The sequence below is a fragment of the Zosterops lateralis genome, assembly GCF_965231275.1.
Source record: "Zosterops lateralis genome assembly, chromosome: 28".
Lineage (NCBI taxonomy): Eukaryota > Metazoa > Chordata > Aves > Passeriformes > Zosteropidae > Zosterops > Zosterops lateralis.
The window spans coordinates 2332049-2343421 of record NC_139788.1 but is presented as its reverse complement, the minus strand read 5'-3'; the positions used below and the strand labels follow the sequence as shown (position 1 = coordinate 2343421).

Sequence of the window (11373 nt, the reverse complement as noted above, 5' to 3'; positions counted from 1 at the left end):
CACACACAGAGCCCACACAGGGCCAGATCCACCAGCACTGCTCACACTGTGGCCAGAGCTGCTAGGACCACCCAACCCCAATGACAGAGCAAACCCCAGGGCAGCGATGCAGCCACAGCCCCTCCACCTCTGCAGAACAAAGCTGGGTGATACCGTAGGCGGTGGCGTTGAGCTGCAGGCAGAGAGGGCCAGCACAGCACTCCAGGGCACACTGCTGCCTGCTCAGGCTGCCGTTGGTGCTGCACGGCTCCAGGCACCCGCTGCTGCACCGGGCTGTGTAGTTGGTGCTGGAGAAACGATAAAGCTGCAGAGTCAAAGGATAGAATGAGTGTAAAGAGGTGCTGCCATAAAAGAGTAAAAAATAACTGACAGGCTGTCAGAGAGGAAAGGGAGATGGACACAGTAATAGAGCACTGTGGATTGCTGAGATAAGGAAAGGGAAGGCTTCCCCTGTTGCAGGGGAGTTGCCCCTCCATACCTCGCAGTAAGTCTCGTTGTGGCAGGTGGTTGTTCCGTTGGCAAGGGCTCCATCCTGGTAACACCTCTCTCCGGAGCACTGAAAGCTCTGGCAGGTTTGCTGGAGGGACATCAGGGTGTCACCTTACAGCCAAGCCTCCTCACACAGCCCTGCAGGGCTGTCCCCAGCCACAGCCTCACTGTCTGGAGGGGCCACCCCCACCTGGCCACCCTTCCAGCACAGGAGCTGCTCCCATGGCACTCCTGGACCTTGTGACCAGCCAGGCAAGTGACACTGTCCATGGGGCTGCAATGACACAGCCATACCCCTCTTCCCATTCCTTGCCTTACCATTGTCTCTTCTGCTCCCTTCACAGAGGTGTTGGTGGCCACCAGAGAGGCATTGTTGGTGACCGTCACCACTGAGGTGTTCTGGGTGGCCATGGGCACCACTGAGGTGTTTTTGGTGGCCACCAAGGCCTGCTTGGTAGTCGCCACCACCACCAAGGCATTCTTGGTGGCTGCTGAACTGTTCTTGGTGGCCGTGGGCACCACTGGAGTGTTCTTGGTGGCAACCGAGCCCTCCTTGGTAGTTGCCACCACCAAGGCACTCTTGATGGCTGCTGAGGTGTTCTTGGTGGCCATGGCCACCACTGGAGTGGTCTTGGTGGCTACCGAGGCCTGCTTGGTAGTCGCCACCACCACCAAGGCACTCTTGGTGGTTGCTGAGGTGTTCTTGGTGGCTGCCAATGCCATGTTTTTGGTGGCCTTGACTATCACTGAGGTGTTCTTGGTGGCAACCAAGGTGTTGGCAGTGGCCACCACTGCGGCATTCTTGGTGGTGGCCACTGAAGGGTTCTTGGTGGTCACAGCCACCAGTGAGGTGGTCACTGGCTTCTTGGTGGTCACTGCCCCCACCAAGGTGTTCTTGGTGGCTTCTGAGGTGTTCTTGGTGGCCACCACCATGGTATTGGCAGCTGTGCTGGGCCCTGAAAAACGAAAAGTTCCTGCTTGGTGAAGGAAACACCAAGGGAAAATGTGCTCAGTAAGTCCTGTGTCCCTTCCTGAGCCATGACACAGTCCAGGGGGACCTGCAGGAAGCCCCTGTCACACTGTGGCTGGGAGGGGAAGGGGCAGACAGTGACAGGATGTCCCCAACAGGGTCCACTTGCAGCCACCAATTGGGCAGCCCGAGAAGCAGGTCAGAGCCAAGAGCCCACCACAGCAGCACTGTGGACAGATGTTACAACGGCCTCTCCCTCCCACTTCCAGCCACATTGTCTGGGAAGAACAGGCTTTTAAACCATGAGGAAAGGTTCCTCACCTGTCCTGCAGCTCTGTCTGACAGACACAAATCCCTGGTGCTCCACACTGCCTTTGCCCCACTCCCCACAGGCCCCCAGATTTCCCTGTGGGATACAGAACTCACCTGCTGTGACAAGAGAGTCCTGAAGACAGAGTTGCAGAGCCAAGATGCAGAGCAGCAAGCCTGGAATGGAGTGGGAATGACTGACTGGGAGCACCACACCTGCTTTACCCACAGCCCAGAGAGCCTCCCCAGCAGCACAGGCTGAAAGGCTTCTCTTGAGACAGAGGAGCAGGGGGACACTCCTCCACCTTCCCAAAGCCCCAGGTGACCAACTCTCACCACAGGGAGGCCTCTGGCACAGCCCCCAACAGCTGGAGCAGAGATGGACCTAGGATAGGGGACAGACAGACAGACAGACAGACAGACAGACAGACAGACAGACAGACACTGCCCTCCCTGCTGCACCAGAGCCCCATTACCTCGAGCAGGGGGCACGAGCCATCGCTGTCCAGCCATCCTCATCTTCCAGCAGCTGCACCCAGAGCTGGCAGAAGGGGCAAGGTCAGAACTCCCCTGGGGCATAGGGTGGACACCCCAGCCCAGCTCTGTGCTCCACCTCCAGTGCTCAGCCCCGGGACAAGCAGTGACCCCTCCTGGGAGACTCCCCAAACCCATTGAGGCTGCTGTGGCTGCTGACGGGGAGCAGAGCCCTGGGGAGCTCTGTGTGCTGTTGGTGTGGCAACAACCCTCCCCTGTGGAGCTCAGAGGCAGCACAGCCCTGCAGGAGTCAGGGTGACACAGGGAAAAGTGCCACCAAGCAGCAGTTTGCTGCTGCTGCTGCTGCAAGTGAAGATGGGATCTGGCTCTCCATCCTCTATTTGCAATCCAAATGGTTTACCTGTTTTGCTAAGGAAATGGTGATGTGACTCCAAGCAGGCTCCAAAGCCAAATTCTCCAAGGAGAATGGTAATACTCCCCTCCTGTTTTATGATTTAGGCTGAATCACCATTCCCCCAGGACCTGGAGGGGATGAAGCTCATTCAGAGACCTCCAAGGCTGTTCCCTCAGAGTGACAGAGAGGACAGAGCCAGCTGGCACCTCACCCTGCAGAGCAGCTCAGCCACCACCCAGAACAGCTCTGGACATCCTTATTGAGCCCAGTGCCAGCCCAGCCCCAGGGCAGGCAGGGAACCAACACCTGCCTGACACAGCCTCATCCCACATCAACCTTCCCCCCAGGCAGGGGAAGAGCCCACAGCAGACTCACCTGCCTGTTCCTGAAGGCCTAGAGCACCTGCAGCCCCTGCCAGCACTGGAGCACCTCTGAGCAGCTGCTGTAGCACCTTCCCCACAGCCCAGCCCCACCCCTGGCAGCCAACCCCTGGGGAAGTGTCACATGTGCCTCCACAGCAGCACAGACACACAGAGCTCTGAGCAGCAATGGAGAAAGGCTTGTGAGGCTGGGCATGTCACACAGGCCACCACTGCACCCAGGGGACTGGGGGGACACAACTGCCACTGCCACGTGTGATGTGAGTGGCCTCTGCACGATGGATCTGCAGTTCTGGAGGTGTCATGAGTCCATGGGGATGTCCAGACACCTCTGAGTGTGACACCAGGGGCCAGGGCTGCTCCTGAAGCCACAACAGGCACCTCTAAACACACTCCCTGTTCCCATCTCCATCCTCCTGCACCACAGGTCTGACATACCAGTTCATTCGAGCCAACAGCAGTGCCACAGAAATCACCCCAGAGCCAAACCTGAGGCTCAGTTGGTTATTCCCTGAAAAAAACAATGGCCAAAGCTTCCCACAGGGAGACAGACCCAAGGTAAAAGCAGTTCTGTAAGCCAGGTGAGCTTGTTTCATAAAGGAAACCACAAGTTCACACCAAGATCTTTAAACAGGAGCAGTACCTGTCAGCACAGTGTCCATGTGTTCAGAGTCAACCCTCACCATAAAACTTTCAGCAGAGTGGAAATGAGAGAAGGAATTATTTCTGACCACTGTGTAAAAAGCATTTTAAACACACTGTAATCAAAACTCTTCCTTCCAGCATAAAAAAAAAGACAAGTCTCTCAGCACTTCCTAAATTACAATGACTTTATTTTTCAAGCTATTTTTTAATATAAAACAATGTCACGAGTCTAAGGGGCTTAACTAGAAAGTGACTCTATAAAGTATTCTTGAAATCTATATTCATGCACATAGAAAATCCAGACAAATGAAGAGTCAGAGCTGCTGCCAGACCCACTCTCCCTGCAGATGTGTGATCCTTCACCTGGGGACAGCTACAGCAGCCCTTGGCGCTTCAGGTCCTCGTAGGTCTTTTTATTCACCACGTTCCCACTGGAATCCTCATATTCCTCCTGGAATAGAACCAACATTTTAAAGACAGCACTCAGTGTTAGCTCCAAGAGCAGCCACTGAACACGAGCACCCTGCCAGAACCTCTGTGCAGGAAGGCAGGCAGTGGATCTGCCAGCAGGTCCTGCAGGAAGAGCTCAGCCAGGGCCAGAGTCATTACAGGTTGTACCACAGATTTTACTTTCCACTCTTGCCCTGCACACTGGCTTTGGAACAGGAGTTTAGGAAAAGACACCAGTGTGAGGACACTGCTCACACCCAATGGTTCTCATGGACACAGGAGACATTGAATGGCTCTCACTGCTCACCTCTGTATCAGGCTGCCACCTCTCTGAAGCCTTCTGCTGTTTCAGCTTTGCCCACACTGCAAACACAAAGTCAAACAGGATCTACGTCACCTCCTTCAAGATACTGGTTTTTAATCCAGTTAAATATACACATGAGCTTTTTTCCCTCCCTTTTAAAACACTTCAGCAGCCCAGGAATGTATCTAACATCCATTGTAAAGTTATAATTCCACTGTGTGGTTACTGAAAGGCACTGAGCTGCAGCAAACAAGACTTTATCAGGATGGGACATCAGAGCAAGATCCAAAGCCAAAAGGTGGTATTCTTTAACATGTTCCCTGCTCTGCCATCACCACTTACACGAGACTGCATCCTCAATCTGTGTGACATTGGCAAAGTGTGCAGTGTTGGGGATGCCCAGGCAGCGCATCCCGTGGGCGTGTCTCCACTCCTGGGGAGAGAGATGAGAGCAGCACAAGACATTAACAGCTGAACAGGGTGCAGAACACACTATCAAAGCACAAACCTACCAGTCCTCTATAAAAACATTGTTTTCTTGCTCTGGGTCTTGTTGAGTGCACAAACTCAGACCCACATGGCAAAAGTGCTGCTCAGGAACTCAGCAGTGACTCATTACAGTGACTGAATGAATGAATGAATGAATGAATGAATGCAGCAGGGCTGTGAGTCCCTGCAGGGAATGTCACTTACTGCAAAGTGCCTCTGAAATGCCTTGGGCCCTCTGTAGGTGTAGTTACCACAGATCTCACAGTTGTAGTTGATGTTCAGACCATGGAGTTTATACAGCCAGTATGGGATGGGCTGCAAGCAAGGAGGAACAAGGATTAGGTTGATGGCAAAGAAACTCAGAGAAGCAGAGTGGAGTCAGTGACCTCTCTCACTTCTCCAGGCCTGATAGTCTCAGTTACCTTCCCATCCCAGCCAAGAGGCAAATTTTTAGGGTTATAAATGATTTCATTTTCTTCATCTTCACTCTCACTCTCGCTGATCTGCTCTTCCTCCTCCTCCTCTCTCTCCTCCCCTGTCCGTGCCTGCTTACGCTGCACGTTCTCGTGGGTGAGGTGTCTTTGCTCCTGGAGTGAGAGAAAAGAAGGGATTGTCCACACACCACGGCAGCAGAAACTCTTGTAGAGAAAAACTCCTTCAGTGTACAGAGGAACCAGGAGACCAGTGTGAAGCACAGAACTCCCACCTTACTCAGCCAAAAAATGTCAGTTTTTAGTACCCTGACATTTCCTACTTGCAAAGAATGAAACTGTATCACCTATTAGCACTTCTAGTGTTACTACAGCAGCAGCCATCCCCCTGAAAACAATCCCCCAAAACTGAAGGCAGGGACAAGACAGATCAAGTAAAAGTTTGCAGTAGTGGATGACTTATGCACAAACCAGATGTGAAGCTGTCTATGAAAGCACTATGTAAAGATGAGGACAAAATTCCATTCATTACTTAACAGCTCTGAATAAAAAGCTCAAAAACAACATCAAATCCTTACCCCAAGAACTTCCACATATTCATAAATCTGAGCTTCCAGGAATGCAAGATCTTTATTTCTTTCAGTGTCTCTGAAACAGATAAGGCATCCTCATTAAACACACAATTTCAGCTCTGATACCTTCTGTTTGGTTCAGAACTATTCGGTCCAACATGAAAAGCTTCTACCACTCTAGAATCTCTGTCCTAACTACACAAGAGTGGTGACTATAGAACACTCCTCATCCAAGAGGAGAGAACGTTGCCAGCTGCAGAACGACCTCTAAGAACTCACCTTTTGCTTCCCTTTGTCTTTGGATTCTTAGCAAACAAGGAAGGATCAAGTGCTTCCAGGGATTTGCCCTTAGTGCTGAAAAGCCTCTGAGCACGCTCCTCCAGAGTCCTGCAGAGAGGCAGGGAGGGGATTAGTCCAGACTGCAGATTTACATTCCCTGAGAGCTATCTGAACTCATGCAATAATATTCCAAATGTAGCTTTTAGGAAACCATGAGATTTTTTTTTGCCTTCATTCCTCAAGTCAAAGTCTACTGGACCAGAGACTCCCATGCAGGACCAGTTCAGAGCATCAGATCCCACTGCTTGGTTCTTAATGTTTTATCTTTTAAAACTCATTAAGGTAACTCTGATACAACAGAGATAACCACACAAGTATCCCAGACAGGAATGTGATACAGGAACACCTCGGGAACTGAAAGGAACTCTACAGAGACTGCACCTTACCCGCCACACTTCAGCCCCAGAGCCAGCAAAGCTGATTTTAATCTGTCCAGTCCCAGGGAGGCCAATTCCTGTCCAATTAAACAAAGCAATGTAAGAGACAAGCTGTTCAACACATGGATAAAACCCACTTTTTTTCTTCATTCTTATTAATGAAAAAAAAAACCCCTGATGAACAGTACTCAAGAAAGGACTGCCAACAGTGTACCCCTCCTCCCAGGAAAACGAGGAATGTGACAAATCTAACCAGGTCTTTCAAGTTACATCCCCCAATAGGAGAAATTACATCATCAGCACCATCAAAGTTTTGCCCATAAAGCACAGAGCCAGGGATGAAAACACAGCACTAAAATTACACAAAAAACCCAAATGACTGCACTTCCACCTGCTCAAAATGTGGCAGTAAGTGCAGGGCACTGGAAACCTACCTCCCAGGAGGAGAAGGCTGAGAGGTCCAGGTGGGCACCAGCATGGGTGAGGGCACTGCTGGTCTCTTTCTGCCAAAAAAAAACACATGCAAGAGCTGCAGAACATACTACAACACTTCTGGACATAGAGGATTTTAACTTTAAGAAAAACAGTTCACTTCACAGAGAAAAATCCTCTCAGTAAACTGAAAACAGTGCAATAGTAAAGATGCAAAATAAGCCAACCTGAAGCAATGCTTGTTTTAAAGCAGTTATGGTGGGTTTTAAATTCAGGTCAGCCTCACCCTGCACCCTGGTGACACAGAGCTGCAGCCCTCACTGCCATGGTCACCCCCAGCACAAATGACTCCCAAAACCTTCTCATAAAGACAGCAATAACAGGAACATCCCCCAGGCTCAGGCTGCTCACCGGCCAGCCCGGGAACGTGCCGTTCTCCCACTTCTTCTCAAACTCCGTCTGAATTTTCCCAAAAAGTTCATTCTGGTCCAGTAACGGCTTCACTCGATCTGTGTAATCCTGCAGGTACTCAAGGAGCATTTCAAGATACCTGGCAGGGGAATCATGAGCACAGGTAATTCACTATCAGCCTGTAACCACATCCCTGGACAGTCACTGCCCCCCAGTGCTGCAGAGGTCAGGGCAATTTTCCACGCAGGATTTTCTTGACATGGCAGTTCCAAGGGTTACATTAAAGCTCTTCCTCTGAGCTGAACACATCTCTGCTGCAAGTTTTCTTGGAGCTCAGGGACTCTATGTGAGTTAAGTTTGGCTGTAAATATAATCTCTGCAGCTGAACACTTGAGAAGCAAATTCGTTCTCACCAAGTGCCAGAAAGGCAGCAGGCAGGAAAACAGGCTCACCTCTTATATTCAGCATTTTTCCTCTCCTTGGGGATATCGAAGAGTTGGTCAAACGTGGATAAGTAAGTGATATAATCCAATTTCTAAGAACAGAAAGTCTGAGTCAGAGTTCATACACAGCAAAATTAATATCCAGGTCCCAGAAAAGAGAAGCCCCAGCCCGTGCAGGGCCCACACACAGCAGCCACTCACCTCTGATGATTTCAGGTTAATGTACTTGAGGTAACAATCATGCAAATCCAAGTATCTTCCATAGCCTTCCTCATCTGTGAACTCCACCAGATCTGTAGGAAAGATCATGAAAAGCTTTATCATGAGCTTAATATTCCCTGCTTATTATACAACTGTTTTGGAGCTGGAAAAGGATTAGCTGTGAAGTCTTTTATGCTGAAAGAAGGCACTGCAAAGCCTCTGACACTCACTGAGCAGCTCCAATTGCTGCTCTGTGCAAGCACCAGAACATTCCTCAGGAACATCAGCCTCACTGGGGAACATTCCAGGGACTGCAGTTCAGAGGCATTTAGATGACAGGAGAATATTCAGAATTCATTTAGTAAAAGGGAAGTGAGGCCTTGAAACATGCCAACCAGATCAAACATATTAAATAATGCCAGAGCTGAAGCAAACTACAAACTTACTCTGAGCTTCTTCACTCGGGTTGTCTCTGGCCTTCAGCAGCTCCTCAAACTCCACTGACATAGGAACACAGATCTGCATGGGCAGATAGAAGCCACATAGTGATTTACTTCAGCTCCTGTCCCAGAATAACTAATATAAAATCACACTAGGTGGCAAATAATCAAACTGCAAACAGAAAAGAGACTCAAAGCTTTGTCATCTTTCTTTCTGCACAAAGGCAAAAGTGTGGCTTTAGCCAACAGGAGAAAGGTGAGATCTGATGCCAGCCCAGGTGAACATCCCTGTTCTAGCAGGGAGCAGGGTGAGAGTCCTGCACTGCTCCCTCACGTTCTGCCCGACCCTGAGCACCTGTGCTGAGTGCTCTCAGTACTTGTGTGTTAAGGCAATTAAACTGGGGAAACAAAGGCTCTGTTTCCTGTAGGGATGAGAGGCACCAGAGCACATCTCACCTGTTCCTACAGAGCAGGAAACTACTCACCTCATTTGGATGCTTCCGGTGAAATTCCTTAATTTGCTTCAGTCTGTTGTAAAACTCCGCAAATTCATTTGGCCCCGAGATGGCACTGAGCTCTTCCTTACGGAGGCTGTGAGTCCATGGACAGCAACAGGGGAAGGGAAGGGAAGGGAAGGGAAGGGAAGGGAAGTGTGACACTGACACAGCCTTAGTGCAGGTCCATGCTGCAGTGTCTGACCGCAAACCTCCGAGTCCTGGGGGACCTCCCAGCCCACCGGGCTCAGGCCACATCCCCACACACACTGACAAACCCCCGGAGCAGCCAGGGCATCCCCACGACATAACAAAACATTACAAAAGGTGTCCATCCAACACGGACGCTTCCCGTGAGCATTAGGATCCTGCTCTGCATCTCGATTCGCGTGTTATTCCTCAGACATTTACACTGACTTAGACATGCCAGGGCCCCGGGCACACTCACCCGTCCTTGTCGTCGTACAGGTCCCGCAGGTTGCCGCTCACCTCCATGTACCTCTGCGGGATAAAAGCGGCCCCAGCGCCTCAGAGCCCGTTACCGGGACGGGCCCCTGGCTGCAGGGAGCCCGGCCCGCCCCCAGCCCCGCTCCTGTCCCGCCCCGGGGCACTCACGTCCTGCATGGCCCGGGTGCGATGGTCGGAGTTGATCTGGTCGCGGAGCTGCGGGAAGAGCCGAGGCGGTGAGCGCGGGCCCGGGGACGCGGCCTCCCCCCTTACCCACCCCCGCAAGGCCCCGGGCGCACCGTGGATTTCTTAGTGAGCATCTCCTTCACCATCACGTCCATGAGCCGCTCCCGCTCCTCATGGTACCGCCGCTGCTGCTCCAGGATCGTCTCCATCCCGCCCGCGGCTCTCGCTACCGCCGGAAGGCCCCGCTGAGGCCGGGCTGTGTGAGGGAAGGTTCCGGTTCCGGGGCGGCGTGCGGTGCCCCGGGGCGGCCGGCAGGAGGCGGCGGCGGCCCGGCCGTGCCCTCAGCGCTCTGAGTGCCCCCAGCCCGGCCGAGCCCCTCAGCGCCCTGAGTGCCCCCAGCCCGGCCGAGCCCCTCAGTGCCCTCACCGCCCCCAGCCCCGCCGTGCCCCTCAGCGCCCTGAGTGCCCCCAGCCCGGCCGTGCCCCTCAGTGCCCCCAGCCCCGCCGTGCCCCTCAGCGCCCTGAGTGCCCCCAGCCCGGCCGAGCCCCTCAGCGCCCTCAGCGCCTTCAGCCCGGCCCTGCCCCTCACCGCCCTCAGCGCCCCCAGCCCGGCCGAGCCCCTCAGCGCCCTGAGTGCCCCCAGCCCGGCCGAGCCCCTCAGCGCCCTCTCCGCCCCCAGCCCGGCCGAGCCCCTCAGCGCCCTGAGTGCCCCCAGCCCGGCCGAGCCCCTCAGTGCCCTCAGCCCCCTCAGTGCCTCAGCCCGGCCGTGCCCTCAGCGCCCTGAGTGCCCCCAGCCCGGCCGAGCCCCTCAGTGCCCTCAGCCCCCTCAGTGCCTCAGCCCGGCCGTGCCCTCAGTGCCCTGAGTGCCCCCAGCCCGGCCGTGCCCTCAGCGCCCCCAGCCCGGCCGTGCCCCTGAGCGCCTTCAGATCGGCCGTGCCCCTCAGCGCCTTCAGCACCCTCAGCCCAGCCGAGCCCCTCAGCGCTTTCAGTGCCCTCAGCCCGGCCGTGCCCTCAGCGCCCCCAGCGCGGCCATGCCCCTCAGTGCCCTCAGCCCCCTCAGTGCCTCAGCCCGGCCGTGCCCTCAGTGCCCTCAGCCCCCTCAGCGCCCTCAGCCCGGCCCTGCCCCGAGCGTGGTGTCCCAGAGTGGGGCCGTGTCCCAGAGCAGTGCCCGAGCTCAGTGTCCAAGTGCGGTGCCTGAGAGCAGTGTCTGAGCGTAGTGTCTGACCGTGGGGCTGTGTCCGAGCTCGGTGTCCGAGCTCAATATTCGAGCTCGGTGTCCGAGCTCAGTGTCCGAGCTCGGTGTCTGAACTTGGGGCCGTGTCTGGGCTCAGTGTCCGAGCGCGGTGCTTAGTGACACTGAGTGGCCCGAGGTGTTGGCTCTGATTTGGGGCCGGGGCTGTCCCAGCCTGGAGGCCTCTCGGGGCTGCCCGGCCGCAGCACCCTTCCATGGGGCCGAGCCGAGCCGGGCCGTGCCGGGGGTAACGCACCCGCAGCTCCTGGGCCCATACCCCGGTAGCTCTGACTCGGCTTTCAGCGACACAATTGCAGTGCCACAGACACCCCCGGCTGTGACCTTCCACTTGGGTTTCCACTGCCTTCTTCAAATCTTCAAAGGACGGATCATACCCGTGCCTTGCCCCCACCCTGCCAAATGTAAAGCTGTAATTACATTTAAA

General features: G+C 54.1%; 1 protein-coding gene across 1 annotated transcript; it reads right to left on the bottom strand.

Annotated features, from left to right (window-relative positions):
* Window positions 1–3849: 3849 nt before the first annotated feature.
* Window positions 3850–9943, bottom strand: SF3A3 (splicing factor 3a subunit 3). The gene is made up of 17 exons (XM_083879677.1): window positions 9812–9943; window positions 9681–9728; window positions 9514–9566; window positions 9057–9162; window positions 8578–8650; window positions 8132–8223; window positions 7940–8022; window positions 7488–7626; window positions 7079–7147; window positions 6654–6721; window positions 6208–6315; window positions 5935–6004; window positions 5348–5512; window positions 5130–5240; window positions 4779–4869; window positions 4440–4495; window positions 3850–4133 (listed from the first exon to the last, which is right to left on the bottom strand). Exons 1-17 carry the CDS (start codon window positions 9905–9907, stop codon window positions 4056–4058), a joined length of 1506 nt encoding a protein of 501 aa, XP_083735803.1. The 5' UTR covers window positions 9908–9943; the 3' UTR covers window positions 3850–4055.
* Window positions 9944–11373: the final 1430 nt, after the last annotated feature.

Coding starts and splice junctions, on each gene's coding strand:
- SF3A3 (XM_083879677.1), bottom strand. CDS start 9,907: ATGGAGACGATCCTGGAGCAGCAGCGGCGGTACCATGAGGAGCGGGAG. Junction 9,163..9,513: donor CTGTACGACGACAAGGACGG/GTGAGTGTGCCC, acceptor ATGGACTCACAG/CCTCCGTAAGGAAGAGCTCA. Junction 4,870..5,129: donor CATTTCAGAGGCACTTTGCA/GTAAGTGACATT, acceptor CTCTCTCCCCAG/GAGTGGAGACACGCCCACGG.